At 37.6% G+C, this 20359-nt stretch overlaps 1 protein-coding gene across 3 annotated transcripts in view; it reads right to left on the reverse strand.

Annotated features, from left to right (window-relative positions):
• LOC150080668 (fibrillin-2-like) overlaps positions 1 to 20359 on the reverse strand; it is a 1460049-nt gene that overhangs the window by 13363 nt on the left and 1426327 nt on the right. For all 3 annotated transcript variants that reach the window (XM_090381969.1, XM_090381968.1, XM_090381967.1), the window contains exon 66: positions 2840 to 3075. In XM_090381969.1, coding sequence (XP_090238095.1) covers positions 2840 to 3075 — 236 coding nt within the window. The remainder of the gene's footprint in view (positions 1 to 2839; positions 3076 to 20359) is intronic.

Genomic DNA, 20359 nt, shown 5'->3' on the forward strand with positions numbered 1-20359 from the left:
GACCACAAATCTCCTTTACAAAACTAAAACCACTTCCAAGTGATAGAGAATATCTTCAAGTTTTGATTCATCAAACAGAAAATGTGCACACTGCAGCAAAACTGTAATGGAGAAATTTACCACCTGCTCCATGAGTGATCCATGGCTATCACAAAATTCCATCCTCTTGGTTTTGTTGTTGATTTATAGCTTCTGTACAAGCTGTAACTTTATGGTTTCATCCTCAGATGGTTACATAATGTGTTACACAATGATGACCTTGGCACGTCAAGCTCAACTGGCATTCTGTATGGAAAAATTTTCTAGAACCAGCTCCACTCTGCTCTCACTGACTTTTTTTGGCCACAACATCTGTCAAGATGGTTGTGCAAACACTGTCCTTTATGAATTTGCTGTTGCACAATTGTAGATTTACTTGGCTTCTTTTTAAACTGTGTTCAAAATTTAGCACTGGCAGACTGAAGCTCATTAAATCAAAGTATGCTCTGTGCCTTCTTGGGTTGATAAATTCTGCAATGATTACAGTTTTGTAATTATGCTGCCATCTACTGTAGAGTCACTTTCCTCATTCGTGAATAATTGAAAGTATCTTCCATCACCCGGAAGTAGTTTCAGATTTGTAATATGTACCCTATTCACACAATAATGTTTTAGTTTTGTAAAGGAGGTTTGTGGATGCCCTATTTGGGCTACTGGTCAAAATTATCCTATATAATCTGTTGGTAGAATATTATTATACAGAGTTTCTACAGTACTTTTTTTTCCTTTTCTTTTTTTTTTTTTAATTTTAGAAAAATAAAAAAAAAAGTACTGTAGCAACTCTTTGTACAGAATTCTCTCAGTTTCGCAATTTTATTACCTTGTTAAGTGGTGTGCAACACTTAGAAAAACTGTATTTTTTGATTACAAATAAGTTTGCAAATATTCCTTTTCCAGTTAGTGAGTACATTAACAACATATTGTATCTGCTCCATGAGTAATCCATGGCACACACAGGTCCAATTAATATTACTGTAATGACCATTGCAAATGCATATGTGTACATCAGTTACCCTTGACATTGTCCCATCTAGGGAGGTTGAAACTACCAAAAGGACACTACTGAAGTGTGTCTGTCATAGAAAGTGTGTCTGTTTTGGAGAGATTGATTAACACGTAATTTCTAATACTTCTGGCCGGTATCCAAAGGTATCCAAACCTGAGTTTCCACAATTAGCAGTGTCCGTTAAGAGAGGTTTCACTGTATTTATATACAATTCAGGGTAAAGGAAAAGTAAAATATAAATGTGTGAGTACCTGAAGTGGTACTAAGAATGATGCATTATATTTTGGTGGGTTTCTGCATGACTAGTTCTCCATCAGCCACACCCTAATTGAAATATAGCTAATTACACGGCATCTATTAGAATCTGTTTTTTTAAATATTATATTTAATTATTAATTTATTTTTGAAAGGGGAAACTCTTTTTTGTTAGGATTCACATAATTTATTCTGTTACTCATTGCTTGAAATTTCTTTTGCAGCATCTATTTTTTTCACTTGCTCTTCTAATATAATTCACACCTAATTCAGTTCTCCAATTTTTCACTTTGATGAAAAATACATATGATCTGTAGAATAAACCTCATTTGAGATTTATTCTACATAAATATATATTTATATATACTGTACTTCCAAAATAGGACAATTTACTCACATTCTCTATTAGATGTTAACTACAATTAGCTTTCATGAACCACAGTAAATCAAAATGATCATAAAAACTGGTGTTGTCAATTACAGAAAATTACAAGATCTAAAAAATTAGGCTGATGTGGAAGTTGAAGTTTAACAATGACAAATGCAAGGCACTGCATGTAGATAGCAGTAACCCAGATTAATGTTCTAAATGTGTGGTACTACACTCAGGTTAGTGGAAAATGAAAAAGAGCTGCAAGTAATTGTGCAGTCAGATATGAAGTTCTTTGAGCAGTGCAGACAGGCTCCCAGGATGGCCCGTGGGATTTTTGTCAATGATTACAGGAATTTTGCCAGCAGGGATAAGGAAGCTATTATCCCTTTGTATAAGGCAATGGTTAGGCTGCATCTCAAATACTGCATATATTATTCAAGGAAAGGCTCATTTTAGGAAGGATGTAGATCTGCTGGAATGAGTGGAAAAAGAACAAAGGCTTCAGTTCACTATCTGGAGACTAGGCATTTGTGAGGTAATCTGATTGAGGTATTTAAGGCTTTAATGGATTGAGCAAGCTCAATGCTGATGGCATTCTTTGTCTTGCTCAGACTACCCACGACAGGACATTTCAAACTGAGGAAGGATGGCTGCAGCATACATGTGTGGAAGTTTGCTTTCAGCCGGTGGGTGGTTGATTGTTGGAAGAAATTTCCATCTGTTGTGGGAGGTTTTTTTTTTTTTAGGTTGATGCTTAACTTTCTTTCTTGCATCATATGCCACTACTACTATTACTACTAATAATAAATTAGTGTATATCTGAGAGGATTTGATCTTACTCCCAAATTTATAAAAATAATAGAAAATGAAAAATATATATATATATTTTTATATATATATATAATAAATAATAGAACACTATTTACATTAGGTTAATTATTAAAAATTTAATGTTTACTCAATTTATGCAGTGAAGGAACTGTTCAATGTTTAGCTAATGGAATTTATTCTGACATTCACTGTGACAAAATTTATCAATAATATTAAGTAAAAAGAGGCAATGCTGCAAATAGGCTGATTATTATTACTTTTATTGAAAAGTAATACTTATAAATCTCTTACTATAACTTTTTAAGAAATTTAAACAAATATAAAATTGTGCTTACCTTTTTATAATTTCAAATAATTTGTCTTCATTGCCTTTTATGATATCAAATAATTCTTCATGTAAGTATGTTACAGCAGGTTGAATTTTTAGTAGCATACTTCTTGGTTGCATGACAGATATGGGAGTTTCCAATGTAATGCTGTTATTTGTAGCAAATATCCTATTTTTTCTCCTGTTTTTCTCCTGGTGTAGCTTGGAACCAGAATGAAAAAAGTGGTTGTCCAAAACATGTTTCTGTTGATAAAAATAAATTACCAGTTAATCTGTGCACTTATTCACAATATACACTGCTTAATGAAATCAATTTGGAAAATAAATTATCTGGTAACAAGGTGATGTAAATAATTTAAAAACAAGGAGTACAGGCACTCCTCGATTTATGTACTTAATAATTTTTTTTTCATGTATGTGAATCCAGCTTCGGTCTTGTAGATACAAAATACATGTACAGTACAGTACAAAACATGAGATTTAACCCCCAACAAACTTAGCATTATCATTAGTAGAGGCATTTGATGCAAGAAAGCAAGCTTATGCAGCATCAGCCAAAAAAAAAAAAAAAAACACTTCCACTTCACCCCTCTGTTCGTTCGAAATACCTGTCCAGCTGAGCCTTAAACTTATTTAGGCTATCAACTTCCACGACAAGGGATGGAAGTCTGTTCCACCAACCAACCACCCGCTGGCTAAAGGCAAATTTCCGCACGTCTATCCTACATCTGTCTTTCCTCAATTTGAATTTATGCCCTCTCAGGTGATTATTCTGAGCTAGAGGAAGAATCCCATCAGCATTGAGCATGCTCAATGCCATTCAAGGCTTTATACACCTCTACCAGATCACCTCGCTGGTGCCTAGTCTCCAGACACTGTAATTTGCAAAACTTAAGCCTTTCTTCATAAGAGCACCCCTTTGTTCCATTCACTAATGTTGTTGCCCTTCTCTGTACTCGTTCCAGCAGCTCTACATCCTTCTTGAAATGAGGCCTCCAGACCTGTATACAGTACTCTAACTTCATCATGTACAGCATTTTACGATTTGTAACCGAGTTAAACGAGCCTGAAAAAACATACAATGATTAGAACTAATTTAATCTAAATACAATATGTAATTTTATTTAATCTATGATAAAATCACTTTACGATGGACTCTTAAAAAAAAAATACCATTCACTATACGATATGTAGTATTTAATAGATTTGATACTAGAGAGCTATTACGTGCTCGATAATTCCTATATTCTATTATATTATGAATCAACAGGGCTTACCTTTATTTTTGATATAGGAAGCTTCTTTTCCAACTCTCCTTGTCCAACTCGCTAATAATTCATGGGGAAGGCGATATCAATTTTGCAAAACTTTGTCATAAAGTTAGATTTTGGAGGTCTAAACAGGCTAATAATTAAGGACCGATTTTTCTTTTTGGTCCTGTGGCTAGAATTTTGAGTTAAATTTAGGGGTCTAATAATTGGGTAAGGGGCGGGGGGGTAGGGGTTGGGGGTTATTCTCTACATTCCTTAAGTTGGACTGGAACTTTTCGGGGTATCATGTTCACAGGAAGAGAGTTACAATCGAATTGTGAGTAATTGTGAGTAACTCTCTTCCTGTGAACATGATACCCCGAAAAGTTCCAGTCCAACTTAAGGAATGTAGAGAATAACCCCCAACCCCTACCCCCCTGCCCCTTACCCAATTATTAGACCCCTAAATTTAACTCAAAATTCTAGCCACAGGACCAAAAAGAAAAATCGGTCCTTAATTATTAGCCTGTTTAGACCTCCAAAATCTAACTTTATGACAATGTTTTGCAAAATTGATATCGCCTTCCCCATGAATTATTAGCGAGTTGGACAAGGAGAGTTGGAAAAGAAGCTTCCTATATCAAAAATAAAGGTAAGCCCTGTTGATTCATGATATGTAGTATGCACCGGTCACTGTGATCATGTTTGCGAACTGAATTTTAATTGTATTCTAAGAAGCGAAAGTAGGAGAAATATTATCCACAGGCTATAAAAGTAAAGATATAGAGCACAGATTTACACTTTACTTCCTCCAATTAACAAAATTAAATGATGTGTGAAAATCGGAATATTTCCCACAGGTTAGCAAAATAAAAATAAATTTATTCTTACGTACATAGCTTAATTAATTAATTAATAGTGTAACTAATTGATATTTCTGTTCACTGACATTTTTTTTTTGTCATAAAATTTAAAACAGTAAGAAATTAAGCAATCAATAACAAAGGACAGCATGCACAAATTGCAAATAACATGATATGCACAAATTAGATACAAAGTAAGAAGTTTACGAAGCTTTAAAAAATAGGAATGGAGAGAAGATTCTGAAAATTTATTTATGTTTTTTTTTATATGATTGAAGATTTCAGTGAAAGGGAAGCACATTTCACCATAATAACGTAAAATTCCACAGAATTCCAGCTTTCGGTATCATTGCAAATGCAATAAGATCGAGTTTACTACCCGTTTATAATAGATTGCGCTAACAGAAAAGCCCAATAAACCAGAAACTGCTAATTGTTTTTATTGTTTTATGGTAGTGACCTCTAGAAATCTGCTTTAGAAAAATATCACGAAGGCATTCAAAATTGATTCTTATAACCAAACATAACAACAGTTTTGTGCTTTGTACATATCTGCGAGTTGTGTGTAAATAGAGGAGTGCCTGTATTCAGAAAGCAGTATTCTTCCACAGGATGATTTTCTATTCATCACACCATTTTATTCACCTGAAGAACATAATAAATAAATAAATCTTTATTGCGAAGTACAGAGTTACAGCACAATATCCCATCATGGCGACGAGTGCCAGGAGTTCACATGTAGCATCAATGCATCAACATTGTTTAAAAGCAGAAATTAACATGTGAACTATATTTAGCAATGTTGGGAAGTTCACGCCAAAACATGTTCAGTGTGACCAACATGTTCATCAATAATGTGCTTCAGTTGGACTATTAAATTTCAAAGAACATGCTCCAAAAATTTCACCTTTGGTAACTTTCTTCAGCACATGAATGTTCATGAATTCTTCTGGAACACTGTCCTTGAGATTAACTCTAGAGATAAAAATCATGAATTTAAATCAGTAGATACTGAGGTCATTCCTTTGTCATACACCTCAGGGTAGTAATTAGAAATGAGTCTTGTCATATTTCATCCAGAACAACCCTTGCAGTGTTACAAACAAAATCTCTGAACTTTTCTCTACATTGTAATGATATTTTTTTATGAAAAATTTGAAGCTTACAAGACTACAGAGGAAAGAAATAGTATGAGGAATAAAAAAATCATCCTGTATATGCTGATTTAACTTTACCTATATGTCAAAGCCACAAGTCTGCTTTGTAGATTGTGCAAATGTATCAGTGCCCAAAAGGAACTAATTAATAAATTACATTACATCAGGTCCAAGGTGACGAAATGCCACTCTCTGTCATTTTTCATCATTTGGAACAAAGCCAGAGAGTCACTGCATGATTTCCACATATTTCTCAACATTCAATACCGTAACATTCTTCACTCTTGAACCTGAAAACAACTGTGTCCTCCTTTTTCTATAGTCCTACCATCATGAGAATGAACTGAAGGACACTGACAAATTCTGTCTATTTAAGAAGTAGGGAGATTGGTGAAGTAGGAAAACTGGGGTTGAATGCAAATATTAATTTTCTGTTGACCAAGATATCAAAGTGGGAACAGAAGTGACTCTATACAATATCTGTCATACATTTATATGATTACTTTTGTTTTAAAATTAAAATTAATCAAAAAAATCCAAGTACCATAATCACCCCAACACTCCTTTACTCTTAAAGTAGATTGCTTGTGGTGATCTTGAGTTCATTTTTGTGGCGATATGAATATAGAAAATCATTAATGACATATCCTTACATCTGGCCGAGGAAACTCATTCACCAATACTCATCATTACTCACAAACCACATGACATCACAGGGCTGACAGAACCATTGGCAGGTAGTATTAATCATGCAGTCATTATATGAAAGGTGAAGGAAAGATTGGAGGTAAAGGCATAGGTTTAAATTTCAGAAAGCAGGAATTATGACAGTTTAAGGCACTACTTAGGATTGCAGAGGGAGAGTGAACACTAGAATTATGGAATACCTTTAAAGCAATAATCACAGAGGCTATGAACGCATATGTACCATTAAGAAAATGTAGAACGAGGATGCCAAGATGGATGAATACAGAGCTGGCCAGTCTAACAGAGCAGAAAAAGATAGCATGGGAAGTTACAGAATGATGAAAATACTGAAGCCTATAACAGCAACAAGTTGATCTGTAATAGTATAACACATAAGGTTGGGAAGGCTGAGGATGAGAAAGCACTGGGTAAGATAGCAATGAATGGACACAAGAAGTTTTCTGTATATGCAAACACAAAGAAAATGGAACAGATTAAATTCTTGCATACCAGGTATGGGAAAGTCTTAGATAGCATAGCCGATGTTGCTTATGAATTGTATAGGTACTTTGCATTGAACTTTACTGAAAAAAGACCCTTCATGCTGAAGAGATGCTGTGCAAGTGATTTTTGAGCCATATGAAATTAGTGATTTCGAAACTGCAGATGATTTTATTAGGAAAACTTTTGAGCATAACAGCAAGGCTCCCAGAGTTGATGGCATATGCTCTATAATTTTAAGGGAGGTAGCCAGAGAGTTTATTAAACCACTGAAGTTAATTATGAAGGCATCACTGGACTTGAGAGAGAGATTCCTTTTGGAGAAGTACCAATGTATTGCAAGTACATAAGGTATTTCTAATTGATAATTTGCTAACTACGGACCTGGTTGATTTAACTTCAGTGGTAGGGGAAATGTTGGCGGCAATGATTAAGAGTGCAATTTAGGGACATTTAAATGGAAATGACATTCTGAAGAACAGAATGTCATTTCCATCTAAGCAAGTTAGGGTTAAATTCATGTTTAACTAACTTGGTAAGCTATTTTGACACAGTTACTCATGAGCTAGCTGTAGGGAACAATTTCAACATAGTTTATTTGGATTTTAGCTAGACATATAACTCAGTCCCTTGTGAGAGGTTACTGAATACTCAAAGAGCATGTACTACTGCACTCCCGCTCCTGACCACTTGGCTACGGTAGTGGTTCTCAATTTAGAGATTTAGAACAATTAGTTTGATGAGCCATGCACTGAAGCTACTTCTAAGGATGATACACAAATGAATTTATAAAAGATGTCAGAAAATACTTAGTGATTCTCAATTTGGCTTCTGACAAGGACTGGGTACCAGAGAAGCCCTGTTTGCAGTTCAGACTAGTAGAAAGATGTCAAGATGTGAACCAAGAGGTATTCATTTGCTTCTTGGATTATGAGAAAGCCTTCGATCGAGTAAGACATCAGAATAATGGTGAATCTGTATTGGGAACAATCAGCTAAGGTATGAATAGAAGGAGAAAAATCGGAATAGATAAAAACAGTTGTTTAATTTTTTAGCTAAGGCTTAAAGTACTGTCTGTTAACTCATTAAAATTTTATAGCAAAAGCTTATCTCCCAGTACTCACCTGGGAGATAAGAGTGAGAGGTGAGTACTGAGGGATATGCTTTTGCTATAAAATTTTAATGAGTTAACAGACAGTACGTTAGCTATAAAATTATACAACTGTCATTAAACAAAATACGTTAACAACTGCCAATACTTCTACTGTTCCATCTATCCCTTTCTAAAAGGCGAGTACTGGAAGATAAGCTTTTGCTATAAAATTTTAATGAAGAGATAAAAATTAAAAGAGGTCATAGTTGTATTCTATCACCTATATTGTTCAACGTGTATGCTGAAGAAATTTTTAAAGAAGCTTCAGAGGGATGTACAGAAGGGATAAAGATTAATGACAATACAATAAATATGATCAGATATGCAGATGACACTATATTGCTGGCCAGCTCTGAGAAGGATTTACAAGCATTAATGGATAGAGTTAATAGAATAAGTGAAAAATTTGGTCTGAAGTGAAACATCAAGAAAACAAAACTTATGGTGATCAGTGAGAAAGAAGGGTGAACAAAAATTACAATCAATAATGAAGAAATTGAAAGGGTTAAAAGTTGAACAAGGCCTGGGGACCATTCTATTGAAGTACACTCAAGAATCGAACAAGCACTTCCTTAAAATGAAGAATTTTCTATGCCGCAGTGATCTAGTGATCACTGCGGATCACCGCAGTGATCATTTCTGTCCTCCTTTATGGAGTTGAGGCCTGGACACTGACAAAGGAAACCCAGAATAAGTTATATGCTTTTGAGATGTGGAGTTACAGATGAATGTTAAGAGTGTCACAGACTGATAAGATAAAGAATAATGAGGTTGTGAGAAGAAAAAGACAGAAATAACTAACACCATTAAGGAGAGGAAACTGAAATAATATTTAGGACATATGATAAGGAATGATAAATATAAGATGTTGCAATTGATAATCCAGGGCAAGATCAATGGAAAAAAGTCGCGGGAAAAGAAGGAAATCTTAGTTATCAAGCCTCAGAGAGTGATCAGAGTAACGAGGGTTTGTTTAGGGCTCCTACCTCACATTCGTCCACTGCAAAGATGCCAGCCAACCTCCAAAGAGAAGGCACATTGAAGAAGAGTTTTAGAACTGATAAATGATGCAAAGAAACAAGTTTATAAAGCAATAGAACAAAAAACACAACTCATTTGCCTATCCTTCTAATAATTTGTCTAATTCCTCCATAAATTTATTTAAATTACCCACTTCCACAACACAGATGGAAGTTAGTTCCTACAATTAATTACTCTCCAACTGAAGTCAACTTTTTGCATATTTATCACATGCAACCATCCTTTTTCAATTTATGTTACCTCATGTCATCTGAGAAATTGTAAAGGTGCATTTAGTTTACTCAATCCATTTAAAGCATAAACACTTCAGTCAATCAAATGTAGTTTCTAAGTGCTGCAATTTGCAGAAGTCTTTCATGATAATAGTACACATTTGTGAGAAATCTTGATGCTCATCTCTGCACCCATTTCAACACATCCCTCCTGTATGCAGTACTCAAGATGTGGCCTAACATATTTTGACTACTGAATGCAGGACTTATCCCATTCCTAATAGCATGAGATTATTTCTGTTGGCAAAATTCTAGTATACATCATTGAAAAAACCCCATGAGCTGCCCTAGAAGCTAGTCAGTACTGCTCAGAAAACTTCATGTCAGACCAAACAATTACCCCTACATCTGCAACACCTTGAATGTGGCACAACCTAATTGGTATGTTATGCAGTATCTTACATATATCAATCTAAACCTCAATTTCCATTTCTCAGCCCATTTGTCCAATTTTTTATAGGTAATGTTGCAAAAGTATGCCTTGATTTCTGTGAATCCTTCTATCCTTCATATATCATCTGCAAACATAAGATAATAAACTTGATGTGGCTTCATCAATATTGCAAACAGAAAAAGGGACAAGCACTGAAACCTGACAGATTCCCCTAATAACGTCACTCATCAAGGGTGAAATTCAGAATCATTTAGATAGAAATGGAATTCTGAAGGATACTCAGCATGGTTTTGTAAAGGGAAAATCAAATCATGTTTAACAAATCTGGTAAGCTATTTTGACAGAGTCACTCATGAGCTGGATTTATGGAATAATGTCGACATTGTTTATTTGGATTTCAGCAAAGCATTTGACTCAGTCCAGAGCTGGACCAAGGTATTTCCATGCCCTGGGCAGAAAGGTTTATGGCACCCTCTTACTAAGGATGTATATATTTCTTGCCTCACTGTTCTTCTGATTTTGGTGCCCAGGGCAAGAGCCCTACTAACCTGTGCCTTAGTCCGGCACTGACTCAGTCCCACATGAGGAGTTACTTTATAAGATGGAACAGGTTGGACTCACAGGGAAAATCCTTAGATTGATAGCAGGATGGCTTCAGGGCAGAAGGCAGAGGGTTGTGATAAATGGTTATTCCTCAGATTCGGTTAATGTAAGAAGTTGGGTTCCCCAAGGATCAGTACTAGGACCACTGTTGTTTTTGATTTTCATAAATGACATCGATGAAGAGACAGAGGGCATGACATCTAAATTTGCAGATGATGTAAAGATTGGTAGAGTAATTAATGATTGCTGCCAAGCAGAGCTTCTTCAGAGTGACCCAGATAGACTTCAGGGATGGTCAGAAAAATGGCATCTGTGCTTTAATGGGAGGTTTTTTTTTTTTTTGGCTGATGCTGCATAAGCTTGCTTTCTTGCATCGTATGCCTCTACTAATGCTAATCCAGCAAAGTGCAAGGTATTACACTTGGGGAACAGTAACCCCAAAATAACATACACTTGGTGAGTTGAACTAAAGCTAGTAGTGGAAGAAAGGGACTTGGGTGTTATGACATGGTCAGATATGATGTTTTCCGAGCATTGTAGACAGGTTGCAAGGAAGGCCCATGGTGTTCTATCGATGATTTATTGAACATTTGCTAGTAAAGATAAGGATGTGATAATCCCATTATATAAGGCTATTGTTAAACCACACTTGAAATACTGTGTTCAAGTATGGAGACTGCACCTAAAGAAAGACATTGAGCTTCTTGAATGGGTCTAAAGATGGGTAATTCACCTGGTGAGATCGGCAAAAGGGCGTCCATATGAGGAGACTTTGAATATGTGAGTTGCAAAGCTTGGAAACTTGCACCTTAGAGGAGACTTCACTGAGGTGTTTAAGGCTCTGAGAGGCATAAGTAAAATGAATGAGGACAAAATTTTCAGTTATAAATGATTCTAGAACTATAGGCCATAAATTCAAGTTAGGGGGGGGAGACGTTTAGACTGGACTGCAAGAAGTTTTATTTTAACCAGCGAGTTATAAATTACAGGAATAAGTTACCTACATGGGTGGTAGAGGCTGACACTTTGCGGAAATTCAAAGGTCAGCTGAATTACCTACGGGAGTAGGGAACACATAGGTTGTCTATTTCCTTTTCTTTTATTAATTATTTATTTTTTTAAAAAGTTTCTTATTATTATTTTATTCTTTTTTTCTTTTTTTTTTGCTGGTGCAGCATAAGCCATGGGCTTCCTTGCACTATGTGGCCATTGCTAATACTCCAAGAAGAGCAGTACCCATTAATAACACTGTAATAACTCCATTCAACCATCTCTTTAACCATGCAGAAACTTGCCCGAAATGCTCGAATTTGTACAAAAGTCAGTGGCAAAAGCTTTACTGAAATCTAAGTATATGATGTAAAAATTATTTTTTGTATGTTCCCTTATTACTGCATCATAGTAGTATATCAGATCGGGCAAACTTGCCTTAATAAATCCATGTTGTGATTTCTGTATGACTGCATTCCTATTAATATGGTCCTGCAATAGCTTGAACAGAGGTCAAGCTATTGTTATTTTTGTAGTTATTCGCTTTGTTCTTTGATTCCCCCCCCCCCTTTGTGAATAGGAGAGATATTTACACATATCTCCAATCTATAGGGACTACTTGTGAATTGGAGGATGCCTCATAATTATGGCCAGTGGCTATAGAAAGAGCTGCTTACCTTTTTGCTGCTTCTTTTAGTGTAACTGTTAAATTTAATATAATTCTCCCCCTCTTACTGAGCAACTGAGTGGGTGTTGCTATATGAACTCAGCTGTGCCATCTAAGATCAGGTAATCAACACCAGGAACTACAGAAAATATGTCGGCAAGGTCCCCGGAGTAACAATGACACATATTGTTGATGCCACCTTCCCTCAGAAACAATCCAGCACATCTTCATAGGATGGAGTACACTCATAGACATGACCAGATGGCCAGGATAATACATCAGAAGCTAGTGCAAAAATACCAGCTATGAGGAAAAGATCAGGAAGTACTCAGACCTAAACAGGAAGTCAAAGATATGTGGCATACCACTGACATGGTGCCAGAGAGCTTCCATAAAAACCTAGCAGCAATAGGCCTCCCAGAGAACACACACGAAACTCCAGAAAACCACGATCCTGAACAACGGTAAGATGGTAAGATCATTCCTCGATCAACAGTAATAATAACAATAATAATATAGTAATTGGACACAACCAACCATCCCATGCACTTAGTACCAGTACCCATCACAGGTGGAAAAAACTCCATATAATAATAATAATGGTGGCCAAACCAATCCGACAGTAACAGACTTCATAAAAGCAACCATGGTGAAATGGAACATCATCAAGGTAGGAACATCACAAGCAGACCAATCCCCATCAAGAGAGGAATCTTTCAATTAGATGCCCTCAGCCCACTGTTGTTCTTTCTGCTATTCACCATACTCAACAACAGCAAGTATGAATATAAAATACCTGTACACTCTCTCTCTCTCTCTCCCACCTGATGTACATAGATGACATCACGCTCTATGCAGGAACTGAGAAGCAATTCCAACAGCTATTCAGGGTCATTGAAGAATTCAGCAGGTAATGACATCAGGATGGAATTTGAACTAGACAAATGCAAAACCATGAATTGCATTAGGGGAACTAATTAACTAAAACTATCAGCTGCAGACTGGTAAAGAGATAGTAAAGATGCGGGCTTAGCAGTTAGAGCACAAGGAGATCAAGGCCTACTTGACTGAAAAATACCATCAGAGATTCAGAAGCATGTTCAAAGCAAAGTTGAATGGAGAGAACACAGTTAAAGCCATATGCAGTCCCAGTGCTTACATACTCCTTTGGAATCATAGAATGAACTAACACCAAGCTGGATGAGATCACGAGAAAGACAAGGACAATGATGATGACCAAGAGCTGTGAACCCAAAGACGACCGTAGAGAGAGACTGACCACAGCTCAGAAAGAAGGAGGAAGGGGCTTGATAGACCTCATCAAGCAATAAAAGAAAGCAATAGAGAACCGGAAGGATCACTTCAACAAAACACTGTACCACTCTACCAGGCCATAAGGAAGATAGACAAGAGACATATCCACTAAGCAAAGTGACCCCTCCAGCCCAGAAGTAACAAACGAAGCTAGAAGGATGGACAAAGAATCCACTCCATGGCAGACACTATAATGACTTCCATTAAGGTCACACAGATATAATGGATTCCAGTGCTGGCTCACGAGTGGGACACCCTTCCCCGAGACTGAAGGGTTTATGCTCACCATTGAAGATCAGGTAATCAACATCAGAAACTATAGAAAATACATCGCTGAGGAACCCTGAGTGACACGTGTAGATGATGGTACCTGGCTTCGGAAATGATCCAACACATCACAGCAAGATGCAGGGTGATCACCCAGATGACTCACAGACATGACCAGGTCACTTAGATAATACATCAGAATCTAGGAAGAAATACCAGTTGATCAAAGAAAGTGTACCATATTACAAGTACGAACCCCAGGCTGTACTAGAGACCCTCACCCACAAGCTGTACCAGGACTGCACCATAATAACAGACAAGACAATCCCACATAACAGACCAGGCATAACCCTCATCAACAAGAAGGAAAATGCTACCTATCTGATCAACATAGCAGTGCTCAACACCAGAAACCTCCAAAAAACCTATGAGGAAAAGATCAAGAAGTACACAGACTTAAGATAGGAGATCAAAGAGATATGGCATATGGAACAGATAAAGACCATGCCGATCACCGTGTTAATCACTGGTATGGTGCCAAAGACCCTACATAAGAGCCTAGCAGCAATAGGTCTCTCAGACAATACCTACAAGGACCTCCAGAAAGTCACAATCCTGAACACCTGTAGAATAATCAGATGATTCCTCGACCAACAGTAATAATAATAGCTGGATATAACAACCATCCTGTGCACTTACCAGTACCAATCACAGGGTGGAACCCTCCCCATCAGGAAGAAATAATAACATAAGTATAATAATACAGTAGAGTCCTGATTAACCGACTCATTTAACCGAGATTCCACATTATCCAAGGTGAGTTGTCAAAAAGTTATATATATGCTGTCATCAAAGACATAGTTCAGTACAGAGTGGGAACTCACACCAGTTGATTGTTGAGCCGTGCAGATCTTTTATGTTTGTTGATTTCATGACTTTTTACTCTAATTTTCAAATTTTTTGATTTGTCATGTTTCATCTATGTTATTAGGGTTAGTGTAAGCACTATGAGTAGAAAACAGAAATGTGTTGTGTCTTTAGATATGAAGTTGAATGCAATAAAACACTTGGATCAAGGAGAAACAATAAAAAAAAGTGGCTAGTGACTTAGGTGTTGGTGAAGTGACTGTTGGGGACTGGAGGAGAAAGAGAGAGAAGAAATTGAAAAAAAGGAAATTGAAACAAGGAGCATCTGTAAGTGTGTTAGTTGGCTGTCGGCACCAGGGGTTTCTCCCATCTCTGTGTTGTATTCTTTGTATGGGTGATGCAGAACTCTGTGAAGGCCAGAGATTTAAAGGTGTATGGGGGGGTGGAATGTTGTGTATTGTTATGTTCTGCTGTTTCTCTGATCGTTTAGCCATTGGGCCCCTATTGGGGCCTACTGTTGCCATGAGAAAGTAGGTCAGGCACCCAATAGAATATTTAAGTAATCTGGCAGGCACTGCCACCTAATTTCCTAGAATTTCAGTAGCTGGCAAGGCCTATATATATAAAAAAGGGGTGGGGTCAACACTAGAATTTGGAAAGGCTGAAAGAAATTTATGAGAAAGCAGTTGAATTTAGATGTTGATTAGAATTTGGTGGCATTGACAGGGGCGTACTCGGTCGGTTTAGTTAGAGTGGGAGGAAGACTGAAGACTAGGGGGAAACAGGTAGAAGGATGGGAACGATAGAGTAGGTATCCCCAAAGAGGTCAGAGGATGAGCTCCACCAGACGAAGTATGGGGGAGGCAGGGAGGGGAGGAGAGGAGACAGAGACTCATCTCCTCCTCCGCCCCTGCCTGGGGATGGGGTTTTAAAGGGAACTGGGTTGGAGTACCCAGTTCAGATCACCAAATAGCGTGTCGGCAGCAGAGCTGCAGTAAGTATGTCTCCATCGATGATTGTTGTCAGGTCCATGTAAGTGTCGAATCCGGTAGGAAGGTCAAACTGCCCATCCCACTCTGGGGAAGGGATATGTTACTGGCAGTGGGGAACCCACCAGGCAAAGGAGGGAGTAATCCCCACCATCTCCTGGTGGACACACACACACACACACACACACACACACACACACACACACACACACACACACACACACACACACACACACATTTACTTCATTCATAATCTGCATTCTCACTCTACTTGCATTCTATTTTTATACTTTTTTTTTTCTTATATTTTATAATATATATTTTTTTTTCACTCATTCATCTTTTTTTCTCACATATCATAGGGGGGATGCAATGGCGTATAATGTAAATTTAAATTCTAATGCATAATAATTTAGCTAAATAAGTAAGAATATAAATGATTGAAACTAGGGCTAGTGTGTACTTAACTGTAACATTTATGGTTTGTGTTCTTTTTCTCACACGCTCTCTCATTCATTCTTCTGGCTTTCGTTTCATTTGTTTGACTCTTGCTTTATTGCATAGTAAGTTGAGGTGCACTCTCTGGGCACCTTAACTTACTGTTATTAGCATTAGCATTAGTAGAGGCAGTTGATGCAAGAAAGCAAGCTTATGCAGCATCAGCCAAAAAAAAATTAAATAAAAAAATAAATAAAAAATAACCACTTCCACTTCACCCCTCTGTTCGTTCGAAATACCTGTCCAGCTGAGCCTTAAACTTAATTAGGCTATCAACTTCCACGACAAGGGATGGAAGTCTGTTCCACCAACCAACCACCCGCTGGCTAAAGGCAAATTTCCTCACGTCTATCCTACATCCGTCTTTCCTCAATTTGAATTTATGCCCTCTCAGGTGATTATTCTGAGCAAGAGGAAGAATCCCATCAGCATTGAGCACGCTCAAACCATTCAAGGCTTTATATACCTTCTTCTTTCTTCAGTTGTGGTGAAGGCCAGGGGAGAATGCAGTGTTAATTGCTGGGAGGCTGTATGTAACAGTGATAGTAAGGAGCATCTGTATGTGATAGTGAAAATTTGAATAGAAAAATAATGAAGAAAGAAGAATTTGAACAAATTTCTGAAGCTCTTTTTTTTGTGTTTCACACAGAGGGGAGACAAAGGAAGCCCAATGGCTTCCTTTGTCTGACGAGGCTACTAGGAGACTGTCGTGTTCAAAGCCGCTAAGTGGATTTTTCTTATTTATTGATTTGAAATTATTGTTTTTCTAAAACTTTTGATTTAAATTTAGTAGTATAACATTATTTTGTGATTTTCTGATTAATTTGGTGTATTTATTCTTTACTCGGCCTTGTAATGGCATAAAAGTATCGGTAAGGGTATCCACGTGTTTGCAACTCCGCTGAACGAGAAGTTCTTTAGTCATATTTAGCCGCTTGATTGAATATTTTTTTACATCGAATTATTTCTGAAAGTAGCTTATAGACATAGTAAGGATCGTTAGTTTATTCTGAATTGAGACAGCGTGATTTGAAAGTTAATTAATACTTAAGTGTCCGTAGATTACCGTTCGTAACTTTCCCGCCTTTGTGATACGATAGTTATATACCGTACTAGATAGCGTTAGTTGAACTTCGTTAGCAGTTAAATTGTACTTTTAAATAAATACATATAATGACTTAGATTACAAATGTAATATAATTAATTATATTTAACATAATTAATAACATAACATAATTAATTACAATTAATTAATAAATTAATAGAATCATGACTCAGACCAGAGCAGCAAAGCAAAAGGCTCAAGCTAATGGAAGTGCTGTGGCTCAGAGTAGAACTGAGGGGGACAGTTGTCCTCTGACTCACAGCCTTATAAAATGCACTGTTTGCTTAATGTTTGCAGAGCAATCAGGTACGGGACATGATACTGCCATGGGGGATGTCTTTGTGTGTGCGCGATGCAAGGAGTGTATCGATATCCGGCAACAACTTGGCGTTCTTGTGGGCCTATATGAGAGCTTGAAGGACAGGGTGGATGCCCTCGAAGAAACTAAATTGAGGGGCCCATCAAGCTCTCAGCTGCCCACATCAACGCCAGAGCTTGCACTTGGGCATCACGTGACACAGACGCAACCCCCAAGGCAGAATGCGCTGGTCCCGAAGGAACTAGTAGTTGTTGGTGACTCTATTGTCAGGGAAATGGGGAACATGCTTTGTAAAAAGGATAGGTGGAACAGGACCAGGGTATGTCTGCCAGGGGCAAAGGTTGATGACGTTGTAGAGCGAATATCATCTTTTCAGGGCACAAAAGGTGATATAGTTGTAGACGTTGGCACTAATGATATTAAGAGTAGGAGACCGGCAGAATTACTTAACAAGTACAGGTCACTGTTGAACAAAAGCCGAGAATTAGGGTTGAATTTGAAAGTGTCTGCAGTTCTGCCCAGACACGATAGGAGGGAGTATATGATGAGAGACTTGTCGATCAATTCGGCCCTGGAAAGATTGTGCAAGGCTCAAGGGGTTGAATTTTTTTCAGCCTGGACTGTACTTGTTAACAGGAGAGATTGCTTCTACAGGGATGGGATACACTTAAATAGAAAGGGTGCAAGAATATTTGATGATGCTATCGAGGCAGTGTTAGGTGGGTCGGAAAACTGCTAGCTTGGGGGGAGACAAAGACCAATAGATTGACAGTAGCCACTGGCAGAGGTGAAAGAGATTCTTGCACTGCTTCTATTAGAATGAGCAGAAGCCTGAAAAACAAGATGAATGATATTTCAGAGACTGCTGGGAGCCATTGCGGTACAAGTAAACATATGGGTTGTGTTAGGGTAGCTAAGAATAGAAACAGGTGCAGGTATATTTGCGTGTACACCAATGCTAGGAGTTTAGTAAATAAATTTGAGGTATTGCTCAAAACATCAAAGGCAGATATTGTTGGGATATCAGAGACGTGGTGTCACACAGATATAAGGGATGCAGAACTGGAATTTGGGGAGTACAACGTCTACAGAAAGGATAGACAGGATAGGAAGGGGGGAGGGGTTATGCTATTAGTTAAGAAACACATAAAAACCAAGGAAGTGAAGCCAGTCGACATCGCTGGACAGTGCAGTGTTGAGTCAGTTTGGTGTGACATAAGCATTGGGAGATCAAAATTGAGAGTAGGAGTGTGCTATAGGCCTAATGACTCTGATGAGTATAATAAGAAACTGTACAGGGAAATAGAGTGGGCCAGTAAATCAGAGAGTCTTATAATGGGAGATTTTAATTTCCCAGATATTGACTGGAATTTGGGGGCTGGTCACTCACACACTAGCAGGGCTTTTGTGGATTTATTGGATGATTGTTTTCTACATCAGCATGTTCGGGAGGCAACTAGAGGGAGTAATACTCTTGATTTGATTATCAGCAGTGATTCTTCATGCATTAAGAATCTGCAAATAAATGAACCACTAGGTGGCAGTGATCACAGTGTGCTGAAGTGGGATTTACTCAAAGAGGTAACTACCATTAGGGGTAATGGGAAGGGTTATTGCTTCCGTAAAGGCGACTACGATGGACTGAGACAGTATTTAAATTCTATACAGTGGGACCAACTGATGATGTTACCAACAGCAAATTCAAAATGGGAAGCATTCAAAGAATTAATCTTGGAAGCTACCAGGCTTTACATACCAACTAAGAAATATTGTTCAAGGTTTAGGCCAAAATGGATGTCAGATGAACTAATGAGGCATATGGCAGAGAAGAAAAATGCATGGGATACTTACAAATTAACACATGACAGAGAAGCCTATGATAGATACAAGTTGATATGCAACCAAGTTACAAAGGAGGTTAGGCAGGCAAAGGCAGATTACGAGAAATCCTTGGCAACGGATGCAAAGAAAAACAGCAGAGTTCTTTACTTATGTAAACTCTAGAAGGAAGGGGATTAATCAGATTGGTCCACTTGATATTGATGGGTCAACTGTTGATGACCCTGCTCAGGTAGCTAACAAACTAAATGAATATTTTGCATCGACATTCACACATGAGGAGTTATTCAGCGAGGGGAATGCCAGAGGTGTATTCAACTCTAGCAGTAAGCTACAGAATCTTGAAATAACTGGGAGTAAAGTGGAGGAGAAACTGTTGAAGATAAACACAAGAAAGGCACCCGGGGTGCATGGGATCTATCCAGTTATATTAAAGGAGGCAGCAAAGGAAGTAAGCAAACCTTTAGCCATAATTATGAGAGCTTCCTTGGACTCAGGGGAGGTACCCATAGACTGGAAATGTGCAAATGTGACCCCAATTCACAAAGGAGGATCAAAGGCTGACACAAGTAATTATAGACCTGTGAGCTTAACTTCTGTTCCAGGAAAATTAATGGAGGCACTGGTTAAATAAGCACTGCAGGATCATTTAGACAAGACTTCAGTTATAGCTCAGACACAGCATGGTTTTGTTAAGGGGAAGTCTTGCCTGACCAATTTGATTGGATATTATGATGCAGTCACAAAAGAA

This window comes from Mastigoproctus giganteus, chromosome 9 (genome assembly GCF_048544385.1).
Source record: "Mastigoproctus giganteus isolate SK-2022 chromosome 9, ASM4854438v1, whole genome shotgun sequence".
NCBI lineage: Eukaryota > Metazoa > Arthropoda > Arachnida > Uropygi > Thelyphonidae > Mastigoproctus > Mastigoproctus giganteus.